Consider the following 20,374-nt stretch of genomic DNA (forward strand, 5'->3'; position numbering starts at 1 on the left):
TAAGCCTTACATTTAGTCCTACAATAAAGGCTTGAATTTAGCTTTAAATAAGTACATGTGATGGGATTAAGAGATTTTAAAAATATATCAACCAAATAACAAAATTTAAATCTTGTTTAGATTCTAATTCAAACAATCCAATGGTTTTCTAAAAAATTATTTAAAACCCTCACCCTAGGATATTTTTCCCCACTGATTTCTAGAGCAAGTGGAAGGGAGGGAGGAAGGGGTGGGTACATGCTCCAAACTGGGATGGGGAACCTGCAACTTAGGCAAGGCCCTTGACTGGGAACCAAACCAGAGGCCCTTCAGTTCTCAGGCTGCCGTTCTAACCCCTGAGCCAAACTGGCCTGGGGAAACCAGTGGCTTTTAAAAGAAACGCTCTTTGCTCTGGCTGGTGTGCACAATGGTTAGAGCATTGGCCTGTGCACCAAAGGGTTACAGGTTTGATTCTGGGTTGGGGCACCTGCAGGCTGTCTCTTTCTCACATCGATGTCTCTCTCTCTCTTCCCCTCCCTCCCACTCTCTCTGAAAAGCAATGGACAAAAATATCCTCAGGTGAAGATTAACAATATATATATAACAAAAAATAAAAGAAACACTTTTATGATACAATCAGGGGAAATTGAACACTGAATATTTGTTATTCAGGAATAACTGTTGAAGTATTTGCCTGTAAAAATACTAATATGGTAATTTTAAAGAGTGCCTATGTCTAGGAGATAAGTATGTAAATATTTTTGGATAAAAAGATACAACACTTGAGATTTGCTTCAAAATATTCCAGAAGGCAAGGAATGGAAGAAAAGGAAGTACAGATGAAGAAAGATTTGCAATAATTAATAATGGTTGAAACTGGCTGATGGGTTGGGCATGGAGGGGTTCATTATACGATTCTACTTTATATGTTTGATTTCCATAATAAAAGATTTTTTTAAAGTAACAAGTAGAAATGGCCCAGGCTGCCATTTCCTACCCAGAATCTATGCCCTCATTTTCCTTTACAAACGGAACCCCTATACTGTTGAGGATGCAATATAACTGCCCAGATTAAATTTTTTTTTAATGATTTTTTTCCCAGTCTCCCCTGTAGATGTGAGTGATGTGAGTGACCAGTGAGCAGCCGATAGAAGCCATTAGGTGTGGCTTCCAAGAAAACTCTTTAAAGGTACTGGCTCAGCTGGTAGGAGAGCTTCTTACCTTTGCCTCCCTCTTTTCTGCTGCCTGGGACAAATGCCTGAGGACCGGCACGGTCATCTGCACCAGCGGCAACCTGAAGGCCGGAAGGCACTGATGCTTTGAACGGTGGCGCCCAAAGAGGAAAGGAACCTGGATACTTCCCGTGGAGGTGCCACACCCGCTCTGGGACGCTTTCCCCTTTTGTCAACCGCGAGAATTAAACTTTTCTTATTGTAAATGTGCATTTGCCCCTACAGAGGCTGTGAACTCCCACCAAGACAGGTCTTTCGGCTCACAAACCTGGATGCTTTCTAGAATTATCTGGGGTGTTTTAAAAACTATTAAGGCTCCAGAATGCCTGATTTCATTGACTTGGGGTGCGGCCTAGGCATTGGAATTTGCAAAAGCTGCCCCTGGTGATTCTAACTGGAGACCTACCGTTCCAGCTCGCCCTTGGATCCCCGGAGCGCTCGGCTCCCGGCTGGACCGCGACCAGGATCAGTTGACCGACGGTTATCACTCGTGACGAAACGGCGTAGGAGGAGCGACGGTCCTCGCAGCCTTTAGCGACAAAGCCGACAGGCTCCCGCCCTTCCCCCCGCCCCAACCGTGCGCCCTCCCGACGCCCTGCTCCGGGCCTGGATGACGCAGAGACGCCTGGCGTCCGGGGGAGGGGCGGGGTCCGGCGGCGCCGACGTGCGCCTGCGCGGCGCCGGATCCAGGCGGGCAGTTCGAACTTCTCTCCGGGAGCTGCGCCTGGCGATCCCTGGCTTCCGGCCGAGACGGGCGTTGGAGCTGCTCGCCGCTCGCTCGCGAGTGGAGGGAGCCTTTGCTCCCCGACCCGTGCGACGGTGGGGATCCTGGTATCCGAAGCAGGCAGAAGGCGTTGCGTGGGCGGGGTGTGGGGTGCGGGATCGCGCCGGGTTGGAGCGGAGGAGGCGGGCTGACATCCTCCGCGCGCTGGGTTACCTGGGTGGGTGCTTGAGACGCTCTCACCTGCCCTCGGAGGCACAGTAACTGGCCCCGCCCCTCCCCCCTCCCCCCCCTCTCCCCTCCCCCGCCCCTTACCTACCCCGCGCTGTAAAGCCCACTCACTGTATGGGAGAAATGCTTTCGTGCATCCGTTTCTGTGCACTTGCTGTGGTTTTTCTTAAAATTCGTGCGTATTTTGGGTTTTTAAAGAAAAAAAAAACACCCCAACGTTGTCTTTAAATATAGGGTATTTGTCCCCCTAAATCCTTAAAGAGATGGTGCAGGCTTATTCTCTGTACCATGGTTTGGGGTGCATAGACTACGGAAGGCTCCAAGACAAGTCAGGACTGGACTTTGGTTAGAAACTGAATTTTGTAGGATTGAAAGAAATTGCTCTTGACTTTTCATACTTTCTTTTCGAGGGATGTGATCTACTGGATAGCAACCATTCTTGAATTTTGAAAGTGAACAGAAATTTGTCTGGCTTTTGTTTTTTGAAATTGTGTTTTGTATTTTCTTCAGAGGCTTAAAGGATGGCCTCTTCAGATCTGGACCAAATATGCTCTCATATTAATGAAAAGATTGGCAATATTAAAAAGTCTCTGTCATTAAGGAACTGTGGTAAGTAGAATAGATTCCACTGACTTTGTCCATACACAGTGCATTTTGATTATTCCACTTTGAATGATATCTTATGCCAGCCTAAGTGAATGTAACTTACAAAGGTGATTTCAGGTTTCAAATGGTGATTTAAAAGCACTCTGGCTGCTGTAATTTACTAATCACTACTATCAAAAGTAGTGAATTTGCTCAGCTGTTAACATTACTACAAATCAGGCCCTGAAATTGAGGTGACTAAAAGTTATTTGAAATACCAGTGTGTCCAGCTAGTTATTTAACCCGCTGAAATCAGTCTCAGTAAAGACATTAATACTCTCATTTACTTACTATAGTAATTTGACTTAGTTGTAATTAACCTAGTGTCAAATGCAGTTAGCATTGCTCTATTAGATAGAATAATATAGAGGTTCTCGTAATGATGAGGAATAATAGTTAGTTGTGTTTTTTTTAATCTTCACTCGATATTTTTTCCATTGCTTTTCAGGGAGAGAGAGAAAAACATCAGTGTGTCTCAGTTAGTTGCCTGCAACCAAGCAAGGTAGTGCCCTTGACCAGGAATAGAATGTGAGACCCTTCCGTCTGCGGGCCTACGCTCTAACCACCGAGCCAGTCTGTCTAGGGCTAGTAGTTAGCTTTTACTGAGTTCTTTACTAGGTTCCAGACACAATGCTAAGCCCATGTTATATGTACTTTTTCACTTATCTTTGCAAAAATCTTGAGGTAGGTATCGATGTCTCTGACTTCAGGCCTGGGCTCTAGCCATTTCACTCTACTGCCTCCATAATTTACAGATATAGTCAAATTGTGCTTTTACTTATGTTGTTTGGTTCTTAGAAGTGAAGATGGAAAGATTTGATTTTGAGAAAAAAACTGTTTTTGTTATTTCTTTCATTCCCAGAGAAGAGGAGACTGATTTTCCCATTCTCAGATCTATGAAGCTAGAGAGGTGGGGTTAGGAGTAAGAAAGCATGCTACTTTATAACCTCAGGTGTTTGCTTCTCTCTGGCGTCCCAGGCTACCACCAGCGTGTGACTCTTTATATTACGTTCTCCACTTAGGGATTATTAATCATGTGGATAGTGTAAATATGAATCCCAAATTTTTACTACAAATTCTGAAGCAGAACTCTCCCTAACCTCCCCCACACACCTGAAAGCCAGGCCAAAACATAGGCTTGTATCTCCCTGGCCAGTGATTAAAATTTTTAGGTTTATACGTTCACTTACAATATATCCCATGAAGAGGGGTCCTGGCTTCCTTTGGGATTCTTACTTCCAATACTCTGTGCTTTGAAATGCCAAAATTTTGGCTTGATCCCTATGAAAACCAAATATATTAGCTTGCTGCGACTGACAAACTCTCTCCAGCTCCCCTCTGCACCCCCAGATTAGGACTGCTGCAGCAGCGGTTTCCTGGCTTATGGTTCTCTCTTCCTGTTGGGACCCTTGGGCATTTACCTTATTCTCAGAAAAGCTCATTTATGCATGTAGAGGGTGTTTATTTTATCTAGCATTTCTAGTTGTTTTTTTATAGTGGAAGAATTTGCCAGAAACAAAAGACTCAGGAGACACTTTGTGCTTACCTCTCCCTTCCTTCCATACTAGTACTTAGAAATGAGATCTAAAGATTATCCATGGAGATAGGTCCTAGGACCTGAAACAATTAACTCTTTCTCCACCCCTAAGTGTCTCTAAAGCTCTGTTCCAGAAGTTGGGTTGGGTACATGTACATTATTGCTTTTCTATACACTTTACTTTCCATTTTATCTTTGTTTATTAATAGGTCAAGAACCTAACTTGAAGATTGTATTGAATAAAATAGGAGATGAGATCATGGTAGTAAATGAACTTCTAAATAAATTGGAATTGGAAATTGAATTTCAAGAACAAACTACCAATTCACTCAAGGTAATGTTTTTCTAACAGAGCAACAAAATAAAAAAGAAGAACAAATTTTCTAATCACCAGGAATTCATAAGGGTTTTGTAAATTTATAATATTCTTAGCTTTGTAAATTATTGTCAATGGTATAGACTGTTATTTGCATTTTACTTTCCCCGTATAAAGGACTCCAGAGCTCCACAGGTATTTCTTTTTTCATGTTCATAGCCAATGAAACTGAACTTGACTAAAAAGGAAGGTTTCCTAAATAATTCTTGGTAGGTTTAATTTAAACAAATGATATCCTGGTAGGCTGCTTTGAAAGGAATACCTGCCCTGGGAAGAGGAGATGTCATTCTTACCATGGCTGCCCTTAGCATCCTCTGCCACCCTAAGAAAGCCATTTTACCTCTTGGGATCTCTGGGTCCTCATTTGGAAAATAATGGGTCATGATGAATTAAAAAGATATACATATATATATTTATATATATATATTTATATGTTTTTATTGACTTTAGAGAGATGAAGGGAGAGGGAGAGAGAGAGAAACTTTGACTGGCTGCCTTCTGCACAACCTCTACTACGGATCAAGCCCACAACCCGGGTTTGATTGCCCTGACTGGGAATCAAACTGGCAACCTTTCAGTGCACGGGAAGACACCCAACCAACTGAGCCACACCGGCCAGGGCATGAACTATTTCTTAAGTCCCTTCTAGTCTGCATTTCTCAATTTCTAAAAAATTGTAATATGTAATTGTAAAGTGTAATTGTAAAGTGTAATATAAGGATTCTTAAATAAAGAGAAACTTTATTCACATGCATGTCTTGTTCTAAATGAGCCTTCTAATTGACTTCAGCTAAAAAAGTGTTTGTGTACTTCCTGATGGTAAAGTACTCCATCTGTACCATAATTGCCTCTTGCTCTTAGGGCCATTGACATGTTCAATGGAACTGAACAAGGTGGCCTCTAAGATCTCTTTCAACCTCATGATCCTTAAGGTCTGTAAAGATTTTTCAGTTATAGGAATGGACTTGATTTTGCCTATCCTACTATTAGTTGAAATGAAATTAGTATCTGTGAACATCATTCAGCATTTTAAAAGAAAGGTGTCATATAAATTTAAAACAGAAACCAATATTGCTTTCAATTCTAACCTGCCAAAGAATGCCCAGGGTTAGGTGTGGGCCCAGAGAATGTTCAACTCAGAACTGAAGGCTATTTGGAATTTTTGCTTACATTATGATTGAGATTCAGAAGTTAGGGATCCAAAGGTGCAGAGTATTTTTCCTATTAAATTTGCATGTGTTCATTGCCTCAAGTTCTGGTGACAGTTAAATAAAAACAACTGAAAACAAAAACAAGCCGTTATGATCAAGTAGAAATTTTCATTAAGCTGGAAGATACGCATGTCAGCAGCCTCTCATACTTGCATTCCAGGCAGGCAGTGCTACTGTGGTGCTGTTGTGCAGGTGACACGGGAACGTTTGTTAGGTCAACAAAAGCAATTTACCAGAATGGCAAACATAAATCTTTTGTATATTTTCTATTTGGTTGCTTCCCAAGGTTAAAGAGTATGTTAGAAGGACTTAAAGGTCATCCTGCCTGTTGTAATGTGATTATAACAATTGTTCTTTGAAAAAATCTGTAGAGAGAACTATATCTCCATTTAAAAGCAGCTCTAGAAACCAAAGGGCTCGTTGTTTTTTTTTTTAGTAATAGTTTATTGCCCTCGCTGGTTTGGCTCAGTGGTTAGTGCGTCGGCCTGCTGACTGAAGGGTCCCAGGTTTGATTCCGGCCAAAGGCACGTACCTCGGTTGCAGATTTGATCCCTGGCCCCAGTCAGGGCACCTACGGGAGGCAACCAGTTGATTTCATATCAGTTTCTCTCTTTCCTCCTCCCTCTATGAAAAGCAATGGAGCAATCCTTGGATGAAGATTAAAAAAAATTATTTAGAATACTGTTTATTGATTTTTAGAGAGAGGGAGGGAGGGAGAGACAGAGACAGACATCGATGTGAGAGGGAAACATTGCTTGCCTGCCTCCTTCACACCCGCTACTGGGGATCAAGCCCACAACCCAGGCATGTGCCCTTAACCCAGAATTGAACTGTGGACCCCCTGGTACATAGGACAATGCCCAACCAACTGAGCCACACTGGTCAGGGCAGCTCTTTTTTAAAAATATTGCTGCATTCAGTGCTTTTCCACCCCTTCTGCTTTCTGAACACGCACAATAATTGTGATTGTGTATCACAGTCTTCCATGCTCTTTATAACATCTTAATACACACACAGGCGGGGCAGATGCTTATTTGTGAGTATTTTTTAAATTTTAGGAACTCTGTAAATCTCTTGAAGAAGATTATAAAGATGTGGAACATCTCAAAGAGAACATCCCTCCCCATTTGCCTCAAGTAACAGTAACCCAGAACTCGTAAGTGTATTTATAATTATTCTTGCCATCTGCATTTATAAAACTATTCTAACAAACACCTCAAATCTTTTTGCTTTTTTATGTGCTTGCAGTTCTGTTAAGTGATTGTCTAATTTTGTTTGTCACTTACACCACAAATAACATTCACCCTGTCTTGACCAGTTTTCTTATCCTGCTCTCTCTGAGGAAAATGTCGCCCCTCTTTCCCAGGGGTGAGTCTTCCCTAGGATCTTTTTTTCCACCTTTTCTCATTTCTTTCCTTTAGAGCAGAGTTTGTCATTTTAGGCCAGGCGATTCTTTGTTGTGAGAATAGGGTGTTTAGTTGCATCCCCTCTACCAACTAGATGTCAGCACCTCAAATCCCCTTCACACCTCCATCCCCACCCAGTGGTGACCATGAAAAGTGTCTCCAGACATTGCCATATGTACTGTAGGGGGCAGAATCTCCCCTGACCCTTGAGAACCACTGCCTTAGGGTAAAAATAACCATAATGAGCTTCCCATTTTAAAAACAGCCAAAGGAACAAAAAAAAAACCCCAAAACCTCAGCTCTGCTTCCCCCTCAAACTACTGCCTCCTGTTTACTGCCAATATATGTTTGTACCTCCTCTCCCCAGAGCATCTAGAACCTGGCTTCTGGTTGTTATTACTACCACCCTTATGAAACTGATTGTTGAAGATGGTAAAGAGGTCAGGATCCCTCTTCACCCTGCATTGTCAGGTTTTATTTTGTTGTCCATTTTCTAGTTTTTGAAATTCTGTTACCTGCGCCACTACTGTGGTTTCTTAGTTGTCATCTCACATGTCTGACTTAGCTGCCTCCTTTCTCTCAGACCTCATTTAAATTACAAGTACCCCCTAAAGTTCTGTTTTACTCACCCTAACCTAACACCACCGTTAATGCCCTCAGAGGTCCAGCTTCAGCCTTGACATGACATCTACTTCTGCCGTTTCAATTGCTTGCTGGCAGTCTGATGAATGAGCTGTTCTCTCCAGCTTCCCACGCCTAAGGCTGAACTCGCTGCTTCCTTGTTGCCCACCCATCTTTGCTTATCACTATTATCCTCCTGTCACCTGGTCGGGAAATTGGCATCTTCAACCCAAATGGCCCTCTCATTGCCCTCAGCCGTCTGTTCTGCCTCGGTGGGGTTTTGTCGGCGGTGCCCTACCTTCTAGTTTTATCACCTGTTTCTGAAAGATCTTCCATCATCTTTTGTCTTTATGATTTGGGAGCTCCTGTGATTTGTCTTTCCAGTATTTCTCTACTCTCATCTCTCAGTCCTTTGCTACCAAAATGATATTTCTAAAAGGGGTTCTGAGGCCTGACTGATGTGGCTCAGTGGTTGAGCATCAACCTATGAACCAGGAGGTCCCTGGTTCGATTCCTGGTCAGGGCACATGCCCAGGTCTTGGGCTCGATCCCCAGCAGAGGCAGCTGATCAGTGACTCTTGTCATTGATGTTTCTATGTTTCTCTCCCTCCCCCTTCCTCTCTCTGAAATCAATAAAAACTTATTTTAAAAAAAGAGGGGGGTGCTTTGAGTATGTAAAAACATTCCATGGCTAATTTTATTTTTTTTAACTTTTAAAATATATATACGGAAAAGTGATCAAAGTATTATTTGTGCAAATTAAAGTATAATAATAAATGTCAGTGTATCTACCAGACAGATTAAGAAATAGGACATTACCTTAGTTTAAGCACTTTTGTTGTAGACCCTCCCTCTTTCAAACGTAATCATCCTGGCATTTATGGTAATCACACTTTTGCATGTGTTTCCATAAATAAAATACTGCTTAAATTTTAAAAACTGAGAGGAAGGCACAAATCTTGCTATGTAAGAAAAGAGCCTTCTTACTGCTGATAGTAGAGAGCCTCCAGAAGGAAAAAGCTCAGCAGAGTCCCTGGCATGTTAGGGTACCTTGTAATTTCCCTATAAGAAGAGAATATTAGTGGGCAAAGTCATGAATGAATGCTAGAAACAGGTCATCATAGCATGTCTGCCAAGGTTATAGTGTGGGCTTGACATTACACGTGCGGCAGGAATGTGGCCTGAGGAATAGGAGGAATTTTCTTCTTCTAAACTCTCTATGGCCTGGCTTTAGCTTTCAGGGCTAGGCCAAAGCTGAACCTTTCTGCAGGGTGAAGTGATTATTTTCAGGAGACACACAGTAGGGCATGAAGGAGAAATCAGGAGTGTCCTTAGCACATGGTCTAGACAAGCAAGTAGGAATCAGGCTCACCATGGAGTCTCGTGTTAGGATTCATTCAAGGATGTTGGTCCCATAGCATTGGGCATCTTCATCTTGACAGCCTATAACATGGCCATCTCCTGAGTCAGGCCCAGTTGCCCTCAGCTGTCCTCTGGGGATCTTGCCTCCCTGTCTTCTTTGGGGTTCCCTTCACTTGCTCCTGGGTTAGATCCCATTTCTTTTTTGGAACAGTCAAGTCAGTATGGTTTGACTTGCTGCTGGCAACAGGGGTCTGTTTCTTCCCTGGCAGTTAACCTAGAAGCTAGTCTATTTCTAGACTTCTCTGCTAGTGGGGTAGGATAAATTAGGTTTCTCATTGACTCCAAAAATTGGGCAGGACTGAGTCCACAAGTGACCCATGTTTGCTGCTGGCAGCTCAAATGACTAACAGGGAGGGAGTGATGCTAGCAACCAATGGGATAAATTAGGAAAATAGAAGTATAGGACAACTGACTACACATAGTAACTTTGAGGAGCCAGTGGGATAACTGACAAAGATGTTTAGCATATGTACTACATAGACTGTTTTGGGATGTATAAATACAATTATATTACTGAAGTTAGGGGACTTAATTTTTCAGTGTTCTCACTAGTCAGATCTTCATGAACAATAGGGGAAGAGATAGAAAAAAATATTGGCTATAAAATTATAACAAGAAAAATCAAGTGTTTGATACTGATTATTTTCAGTTGGGAAAACTTTCTAATATGCGGCACAATTCTATATGTCTGTGCCTCTCTTTTCTGTAGTGTTAATGTATCAGATCTTGACCCTGAAGAACCTGTCAAAGTTGAGGAACCTGGAGCCACAAAGAAGCCCCCTAAAGAGCAAAGACATATTAAAGAAATGCCATTTATAACTTCTGAGGAGTTTAATGGCATTCCTGCGTAAGTATCTAAGATAAATTTTAACGGTCAATTCTTTAATAGTCAACATACATGATTGGTTAAATCATAAAGCTTGATTATATTCATCATAATATGCTGTGTTCAAATGCTGATCTTTTCTAAAACAGCTTTACATTGTACTGTGAAAATGCAGGAAATATTTTGTTGAAAATGCTTAAAATCATGTTTTTTATTCAAAAGTAAAATCTCTTTTCATAGAGAGATCTAGAGAGAGATCTAGAGAGAGATCAGCTTATTGCAGAGTCCTCTCCAGGACCATTTTGTGATATAGATTTGTCCAGTTACATTTTAGAAGTATCCTCAGTTTTGCTGTAATTTTAAAGCAAGAGTGTTGTATAGATTTGAGATTAGAATGGAGAGTGTTGTGTTTTTTCCCATTTGTCCCTTAACTTATGCCACATACTTGCTTGAGTCTGTGCTCTATTCCAGGCCTGGGTCACTGAGGAGAATTCAGGGGTGAATAACACAGGATGCCCTCTAAAGGCAGGTTCCCTTTGTGCTTTACAGAAAATAACTCCTCTGTAATTCTACCACTCAGATAAAATAGAGTATTTCCTTATAGATTTTATCTCATTTCATATATATAATTGGTTGTTTCTGATTATTACAGAAAAACAACTGGTATAGACAATTCTCAGGAAAGTAACATAATCATGCCCCTTTTCCCAGATATTTTCCTCCTAGGCGTCTATCTCAAGGAAATGAGGAATTACAAAATAGACTTGCTTAAAAGAAATTTCGCTGTACCATTATTTCTAAGAGTGAGGTTGCTAGATCTATGGTAGGAGTATGTTTAGCTTTATAAGAAACTGCCAAACTGTCTTCCAGAGTGGCTATGCCATTGTACATTCCCACCAGCAATGAATGAGTTCCCATTGCTTCATATCCTAATCTGCATTTAATTTTGTCAGCTTTTTCTATTTTAGCAATTCTAATATGTGTGTAGTGTTATCAGATGGTTTTAATTTTCAGTTTCCTAATGACATGTGATGCTGAACATCTTTTTATGTGCCTATTGGCCACTTGAAAAATACTGGCTGTTTGATAATTCTGGGATGAGTAAGGAGACTGATGTTCCTTTAACCTTTGTGGGGATGTCACTCAGTCTTTTCCTCTACTGACAATTTTATTTTCTGAAAATTCTGTTTGATGCTCTTCAGTTTTTAAAATTCTTGTTATTGTTGCTCATTGGCTGAACTACAGGGAAGAGCAAATGTCTAAGGAACTGTGGAGTAGAAGGGTCTTTAGAAAGTGCTTTCATGAAGAGATCAAACAAGGAAATTAAATAGTTATGGGAGAGCATTAATTTTTAAATGAAGGGGTTATTTAGTGAATAAGGGAAATTAGAAGATTACTGTATAACATAAACATTTTTCAAAGAAAATATTTTGTATAATGAGTCTTTAAACATTAATCATGTACTTATTTACAGGTACATGAAATCCCGCTTAACCTATTGTCAAATTAATGATGTTATCAAAGAAATCAACAAGGCAGTAGTTAGTAAATATAAGATCCTTCATCAACCAAAAAAGTCTACTCTGAATTCTATGGCCAGAAATCTCTATCACAGATTCATTGATGAAGAAACAAAGGATACCAAAGGTAAAATGATAGCATATACATATATGTGTACATGTTAGCTGTGTGGAGTGTGTAAATAAATCATGAGAAACAAAAGTAATCCTAGAAAATTCTAAATTTAGAGAGGCAGTTCTCCACCAGGGGCAATTTTCCCACCTCGGGACATTTGGCCATCTCCGGAGACATTTTTGGGTGTCACAACTGGGGTTGGGTTGGCATCTAGTGGGTAGAGACCAGGGATGCTGCTAAAGTACCCTGCAATGCACAAGACCGCTCCCACAAAAAAAGAATTATCTAACCCCAAATGTCTGTAGTTCTGAGGCTGGGAAAATACTATTTTAGAGTTTATTATGGAACTATAACCAGTGTTTCCAGAATTAGAATAGTAGCGATAACAGTTGTTCATGCTTATATAGCACTTTCTGTGTGCCATATGGTGTACTGAGAGAGCTTTAGTCTTCATAACATCCTTAGGTGCGGACTATCACTAACCCCATTTTGCAGACTAGGCAAAGAGAGCTTAAGTTACTTGTCCAAGTTCAGCCAGTTAAGTGATAGAGCTATGAGGATCTTATTCTCTTCTCCACTATCCTATATTATCTCTTGAAAAGTGAATTGTTCAGAAGATATTAACAGGCAGCTAGTGATATAATAAGCAAGGCTACATTACTGAAATGCTATAGTAAACGTTATGCAAGTTCAGTTGAAAGAATAATTATTTTAGCAAGAATACCATTTCTCACTTTGGTTGTACAATCATAGTAAAAATGATTAATGCCATTCATAGTCACAGTGTAATGCATTGAAGACTCACCTTGAAAGTTGTCTTTATGAAAATTAGCACTGATATCTTTATTTTCAGGTCATTATTTTGTAGTGGAAGCTGACATAAAGGAATTCACAGCTTTGAAACTTGACAAGAGGTTTCATGTTATATTGAATATCTTACGACACTGCCGGAGGCTGTCAGAGGTTCGAGGGGGAGGACTCACCCGATATGTTATAACCTGAGGCCCTTGTGAGCTTTTGAACCAGCCAACAGTAGGGTATAGAGGCTATTCCTATAGTTTCCTTAAATGTAATTTTAAAATATATAATTTAGCTTTTTTATCATCTATCTTGTTTCTTGTAAAAATAGAACTTCTTAAAATAAAGCATATAGCCCTGTTCAGTGTGGCTCGTTTGGTTGTAGCGTCGTCCTGTGCACCAAAGGTTCCATGGTTCGATTCCCAGTCAGAGCACATGCCCAGATTTTGGCCTTGATCCCGGGTCGGGGTACATTTGGGAGGCAGCTGATTGAGGTTTCTTTCTCACATCAATGTTTCTCTCTCTCTGTCCCCCTCTCCCTACCTCTCTAAAAAAATTAATAAAAACATATATTTTTAAAAAGCATATATATTTTAAAATAAACTTCTTTTCAATAAATATTTAACCACCTACCCTGTGAGCCTCTGTGCTAAGCATATAATGGAACTAAAAATGTAAAAAATGTTCATGTCTATTTTTTGTGTTTAGCAACAATGTTGCAGATAGGTACAGATGTGATAATGGAAGAAAAAGGTCAAGGAGATTGGTCAAGGATACTCAGGTTCTTTGGAATTGAAGGCCATTAATGTCTAAATTCCATTAATGGCATTTCAGTCTATAGGCAAAAGTTGGATTTGGAGACAGCCTGTCCATGTGATTATTCTGCTTTCCCCTATGTCACTGGGAAACAGCTTACCTAAAGTGCATTCAGCATAAACCAGTTTGTAGACATCAACATGTAATAAAAGTACTGAGATGAAAAAGATGATAAAATAACATGTGTAAGCAGATTGATAGTGGTCATGAAAAATGGGTGGTTGGTTGTAAAAATTTAGCTGTGTTTTTCTTCTGTACTTGGGTGACTTTTGTCTATGTTTTAGTCAGTGTTCCCCAGAGAAACAGAACTAACAGGAAAACTGGTGGTGTAATTCACTCTGAGTCTGAAGGCCTGAGAATCAGGGGAGCCAGGCCAGAGATGAGATGTGGTGTAGCTCAAACGTTGAGGCAGGGAAAAAAGCAAATTTCTCCTTCCTCTACCTTTTGTTCTACTCTGGTCCTAGATGGGTGTTGGATGAGGCCCCTCTACACTGGGGAGGGCAATCAGTTTACTGAGTCTGCTGATTCAAATACTAATCTCATCTGGAAACACCCTCAGGGACACATCCAGCAATAATGTTAAACCTGGGCACGCTGTGGCCCGTCAGGTTGACAGGTAAAGTTAACCATCACCTATGTCTGTGTATCTGCTGGGCAGGCTGATCCTCGTAGCAGAGAAAGAAGTGCCTCACCAAGCATGTGAGCTATGCTTAACTGCATACTAAAAACTGCAACTCTAGTCCTTAGTTGCAACTCAGAAATCAAATTATTTCTTGGGAATACTCTTGAACTTTAAGAAATAATTCAGCAACATGGTGTATGAAAAAGAAAACTTAAGCATCAGAAACCTGGGTCCTAGACTTACCTCTGTCATTTACTCCCTCTTGGTTCTTCAAAAATTTAACCCTTTCTCGCAAGCTCCATATCCACCACCCTGCTCCCAAACTATCCTCTCTCCCCTGGATTAATTCATAGGTTCTTAAGTGGTCTCTTTGTTCTTGCCCTACTGTCTATTCTCCACATGAACCAAAGTTACGGTAGGTCACTCTGCTAATCAAAAACCTTCCACAGCTCCCCATTTCTTACACAGCAAAAGCTGAGTCCTTACAAAGGCCTGCAAGGACCTTCATGAGTCCCTTCTCAACTCAGTGCTATTATCTCGTACACCATTTCCCACCTCTACTTCAGCCACTCCAGCCTCCATGCTGCTTTGAAACAGGCCAGGTATGAGTCTACGTCAGACCTTAGTGCTGGTGATTGTCTCTGCCCAGAGAGAGCTCCTCATTGTTACCCATGTGACCCTCCCCTTGCCTCCTGTATAGCTGCTCAAATGTCATTTGATCATAGATGCCTTCTCTGACCACTGTATGTTTAAAATTACCATTCCCTTCTGCAGCACATCCCCTTTTCTGCTTCATTTTCCTTCACAGGACATTTGTCTACCTGATGATTTATGTATTTTACCTATTTATTTGTCTTTCTCTCCCCACTAGAACATAAACTACCAAGGTTAGGAGTTTTTCTTCCCGCTTTCATTCACTGGTGTGTCCTCGGCCTATCTAACAGGGCTTTCCAGTAGAGGGCGCTAAGTATTTATTAAATGCATATTAACTGAAACAGTTTTTGCCCTTGAGTGACTTCACCTTTTCATGCCTGGTTTTCCTCCTGTATATATTGAGATGGTTAAACAAAAATTCCTCTCAGGACCTTCTAGTTTTAATATTCTGTGCTTCTAATATTCCCAGTTAATTCTAGGAAACATGTTGAAATGAAAGAATATTTTATCTTGCTGGATTATAAAAAAAATATAAAAAATTACAATTATGTGGAAATCTCATCTTTTAAGCAAAGAATCTGTAAAGTATTAAGTTTTAAGAAATACTAAAATTTGTTACTAGTTAAGTAATAAAATGAAGCTTTCATGGACTAAACCATTTATAAAAAATTTTTTTCAGCCAACATCTTTAGTCTTCTAATTTATTTTGCTTATTAGATACAGTTTTAAGTTTCACAATTTATAAGTGTTATACCTAATCAAATGAATTACTGTGGTGCATTGAATAGAACTTTGTGTGATAGCTTGCAGTTTTGTTTCATATTAAGTGATTATGAAACATCCCATCTCCTAGTAAGCCATTACCATTGTTCCATATCTACTAATATATATACTAATACAAGTGACTAAAAAAGAGGATTATGCAATATATTAAAGAATCTTCCTGGATATATTTCAAACAATGTTATTCAAATTGGAGCCAAGACTACATATGATTAGAAAGAAATAATATCAATTGAACTCTGTTAAAGTTAGGCTGACTCAAGATACTCTCTTGGGGAGCACACACACAAAAATGAGAAATTATGGTGTAATATGCAAATTTTACCTCAAATTATGATCACTCTTTTGCCCTGGTTTATTGAAAAGCAGTAAATGATGCCCGGCTGGCATGGCTAAGTGGTTGAGCATTGATCTGTGATCCAGGAGATCATGGTTTGGTTCCCAGTCAGGGCACATGCCCAGGTTGCGGGCTCAATCCCCAGTGAGGGGTGCGTAGGAGGCAGCTAATCAATGACTCATCATTGATGTTTCTATCTCTCTCTCCCTCTCCGAAATCAATAAAAATACATTTAAAAAAGAGAAAAGCAGTAATGAGTGTGTAAGAGGGTACGTCATCTTTTAAATATTGAGGTTAAATTTACATGCAGCAAAATGCACAGATCTTAAGGATACAAATCAATGTGTACACCCATGTGACCCACGCCCCTATCATTTTTTGATTTTTTTCTTAAACTTTCAATTTTGAAATAATTATAGGTCCACCTGCAGTTATAAGAAATAGTGCAGAGAGAGCCCTTGTATACTTTACTCTTTGCCTCAATATCACAACCAGGATACAGTCAAGATACAAAGCATTTCCATCACAGCAAAGATCCCTCATCTCGCCCTTTTATAGTCACACCCACTTCCCTCCCACCCCCACCCCTCCTCAGCCCCTGACAGCCACTCCTCTGTCCTCCATTTCTATAATGTTATCATTTTGAGAATGTTTTATAAATGGAATGATACAGTATGTGATCTTTCGAGATGGGCATTTTTCACTCAGCATAATTCTCGGAGATTCATCCAGGTTGTTGCACACATCAGCAGTTGGTCTCTTTTTATTGTCGAGCAGTATTCTGTGGTGTGGGTGGGACGGCTGTACAATCAGTACATTAATCATTCCACCTGTTGAAGTACTTCCGTGTCCTTTTCAGTTTGTGGCTGTCATAAGTTAAACAATGGAACACAGGTTTTTGTGTGGATATAAATCTTCATTTATTTGGGAATGCAATTCCCAGGAGTGCAATGGCTGGATCCTATGGTAGTTGCATGTTTAGTTGTTTGCTTTAAATGGCCAAATTCCTTCCCAGAGTGGCTGTACCATTTTACATTTCCCTCTGAGCACTGCTTTCACTGCATCCCACAAATTTTGATAGGTTGTATTTCCATTTTTCTTCCTTAAAAACATTTTAGCCCTAGCCGTTTTAGCTCAGTGGTTAAAGCTTCAGCTCCTGGACTGAAGGGTCCGGGGTTTGATTTGGGTCAAGAGCACGTACCTTGGTTGCAGGATGGATTCCTGGGCCCTGGTCAGGGCAAGTGCAGGAGGCAACCAATCAATGTGCCTCCCTCACATCGATGTTTCTCTCTCTCTCCCCCTCTCCCTCTCTCTTTTCCCCACGTCCACTCTCTGAAAAGCGGTGGAAAAAATATCCTAGGGTGAAGATTTAAAAAAAAAATTAAAAATTTCCCTTGAAACTCCTATTTTGTTTAACCTCCAAATATTTTGGGATTTTCCAGCTATCTTTCTATTATTAATTTTTAGTTTAAGTTCATGTTGTTGGAGAGCGTACTTTGTATGACTTCTATTTCACATTTGCTAAGGTGTGATTTATAACCTAGGAGGTGGTCTATCTTGGTGAATATTCTATGTGAGCTTGCAAAGGATGTATTCTGCTGTTTTTGGATGAAGTATTCTACAAGTATCAATTAAATCCAGGTGACTGATGTGCTGTTCAGCTCAATGATGTCCTTGCTGATTTTCTGCCTGCTGCATCTGTCCATTACTGATAAAGAGGTTGAGGTATCCAACTATAATAGCCTCTTTGCCTATGTCTGCTCGCAGTTCCATCAGTTTTTGCCTCACGCATTTTGATGCTCTGTTGTTAGGTGCATACTCGTTAAGGATTGTTATGTCTTCTTGGAGAACTGATCTTTTAATCATTAACACCCTTCATTATCCCTGACATTTTTCCTTGTTCTGAAGTTGGCTTTGTCTGAAATTAATATAGCTACCCCAGATTTGTTTTGGTTGGTATTAGCAAGGTACATCTTTCTCCATCCTTTACTTTTAATATCTGTGTCTTTATATTTAAAATGGTTTTCTTGTAGACATGATATAGCTGGGTCTTTTTTTTTTTTTTAATCCACTCTGTTAGTCTTTTAATTGGTGTCCATATTTAGATAATTCATAATTGAAGTGTTTATTGATATCTTTGGATTAATATCTGCCATAGTTGTTACTGTTTCCTATTTGCTGCATTTGTTCTTCGTTTCTTATTTTAAAAAATCTCTTTTTTTACTTTTCTGGTTTTAATCATTAAAAAAAGCAATTTTAGTTTACCTGCATATAGCTGAGTAATGCCTCAGAGAAAAACCTGTCTAAATGTGGATCTTGCCCAGTGCAGTTTCCTTCTTTCCACAGGCATATTCCCTCCAGTTCTCCCTGCTTTTGGCCATTTTTCAAAACCTTCAAATAGCTGGTTATTAAAATATTTTTAATATTATTTATAATGGTTACCTGTGGGGGAGTCCATTTTAAGCTACTCCTCCATTACTGGGATCAGAACGCAGGAAGCTATCTCTTGACCTTTCTGATGAGAATAATAAAGTATTCTTTTAGAATATAGATATTTACTCCTTAACTCCCTGGATCACTGGTAATCAAAAATGTCATGTGCCTGCTGTGTTCTAGAGGGTCCATTAATATATTTGTTTTAGGAATTTGTATTTTGAATTTAGGATTTTCTTCAGCAGGAGATATATATAGACTTAATTCTGTTTCCACATGTTGAAAGAATATTGAGGGAATGGTGCTTCTGTTTATACTTTTATTGTCAAAGCTAGCAATGGAGAAAAATACCTCTGCCAGCTTTTTCTTCTCTGCTCCTTTGTGTATCAGAAGCAGCTTTTGGTATTAATAAGCTAGAATCCTTTCCAAGTTGGAGACGATGAAAAGTCCCGCAATCATTTGTTCCCTAAGCTGGACTGCCCAAGCCTCTGCGCTTCGGCCTGGCCAGGGCATGGAGGCGGGCGGTTCTCTTCCATTCTGAGTTTGTCCTCGGAGGTGGGGTTGGATCTGGAGATTCGTACTCACAAACACCTTTGCCATTTATGAGTGTGAGCTGACTTCTGTCTTGGGGAAGGAGTGAGAAGGGCATTTGCTTTTTCTGCCTCCTTGACCTGCTCTGAGTCAGGAGAGACTGCGGGCCACTTTCCCTGCTCTATTTCCTGGTTCTGGAGCCCAGAGCTCCCCTTGGAGTTTAGTCAACAACAGTATTCTAACCCCACAGGCTGGGAATTCATGTCAGATGTGATCTTCGGCTTGTGTATGCCACTGGGCAGAGAGACAATGATAGAAGCAATCCTCTTGTTTTTAAAATATTTGTTTGCAACATTAAGAGATTGGGCCCAGGAACCTTGGTTGGATATAAGGGGTTAAATCTCATGATATGTTGTTGACAGAACCTCCTCTAGGTGGCTATAATCTTAGATGGCGAAATGTCTATCCCCAGCCATAAGGGATCACGTGGGTTATAAGGATGGAAAGTGACTGCCCCAGTGTTCTTAGCTACTAATTTTTCTTCCTTACCTGATTGGACCTCCTAGTTAGGCCATCTCTGAATCACTTATTCTCTCTATCCTTTGTGTCATCCTGTAACCTGACCCTGTTTTCAGCCTGTCTTGGCTGCATGTGGTCTGAACCTTTAGCCTCCTGAGAGATTCTCCCTCATGTCCCTTTCGGCCGGTGTGGCTTCTGTGGAAGACACCTCCATCTTTTTCCCACTCTGATGGACAAGACAGATCTGTTTATCCACTTGACAGGTATTTATTGAGCATCTACTTTGATGTAGACACTGTGTAAAGGGCTGGAGATTAGTGATATAAAAAAAAGAAATGAGTCTTTGCTTCCATGAAGTTTATATTCTAGGAGGGATTACAGCTAAGTAAATAAAAAATACTTGTGCAATGTATGCTTTGATGTGTGTGTAGGGACACACAGAAGCACCTAACATAAATGTAAAGGGATCAAGGAAGGCTTCCTGGGGGAAGAGAGATCGAGGCCTGGGCCTGGGTGATTAGGAGTAGAGGGGATCCAAGCAGAAGGGGCAGTCTCTAAATCCCCATGTATGCACATGCCCAGAAAAAATCCAGGGTTATGTCTAACCTCAACTCTATCCTACACCTGCTCTTTTCTCCCCTGCCTAAGAGAATATATAGAATGCAAAATGAACAGTAAAGTCATTGTAGGGATAAATATGAATCTGCTCTAATGTTTTAAGAAGATAAATCATAAATTATTTGAAAATTGTTAACCAAGAGTCCAGGTATGATCTATAGTTGAGAAATGCAACTTCTAAAATGGTTTAAGACATATTGAAACAAGAGGGCAACGTAGGTAACAGCTGCACCCCCCACCTCCCACAACCACATCATAATTACAACTAAAACACAGAACAACCATGACTCAGAACCTCCTGAAATCTGCCCGAACAGAAGCCCTACAACCAGGGAACTGAAGAAGCATCGAGACCGGTAGGAGGGGCGGAGACGTGGGCGGATCGGGGCTGAGTCCCAGAGACGCAGCGGCGGGCCCACAC

The 20,374-nt window shown here is 40.5% G+C and overlaps 1 protein-coding gene across 2 annotated transcripts; it reads left to right on the forward strand.

Moving 5' to 3' along the window:
* The first annotated feature begins 1,892 nt into the window (after nucleotides 1–1,892).
* On the forward strand, nucleotides 1,893–13,001 carry SKA1 (spindle and kinetochore associated complex subunit 1). 2 transcript variants are annotated; one of them, XM_016225086.2, is made up of 7 exons: nucleotides 1,893–2,042; nucleotides 2,674–2,772; nucleotides 4,555–4,679; nucleotides 6,991–7,088; nucleotides 10,091–10,228; nucleotides 11,682–11,854; nucleotides 12,696–13,001. In XM_016225086.2, the coding sequence occupies exons 2-7, from the start codon at nucleotides 2,685–2,687 to the stop codon at nucleotides 12,842–12,844; spliced, it is 771 nt and encodes a 256-aa protein (XP_016080572.2). In that variant the 5' UTR covers nucleotides 1,893–2,042; nucleotides 2,674–2,684; the 3' UTR covers nucleotides 12,845–13,001. The 2 variants fall into 2 exon arrangements, with proteins under 2 accessions (XP_016080572.2, XP_016080571.2); XM_016225085.2 differs by having other exon boundaries at nucleotides 1,893–2,030.
* The last annotated feature ends 7,373 nt before the right edge of the window (nucleotides 13,002–20,374 follow it).

This window comes from Miniopterus natalensis, chromosome 7, assembly GCF_054644295.1.
Source record: "Miniopterus natalensis isolate mMinNat1 chromosome 7, mMinNat1.hap1, whole genome shotgun sequence".
NCBI lineage: Eukaryota > Metazoa > Chordata > Mammalia > Chiroptera > Miniopteridae > Miniopterus > Miniopterus natalensis.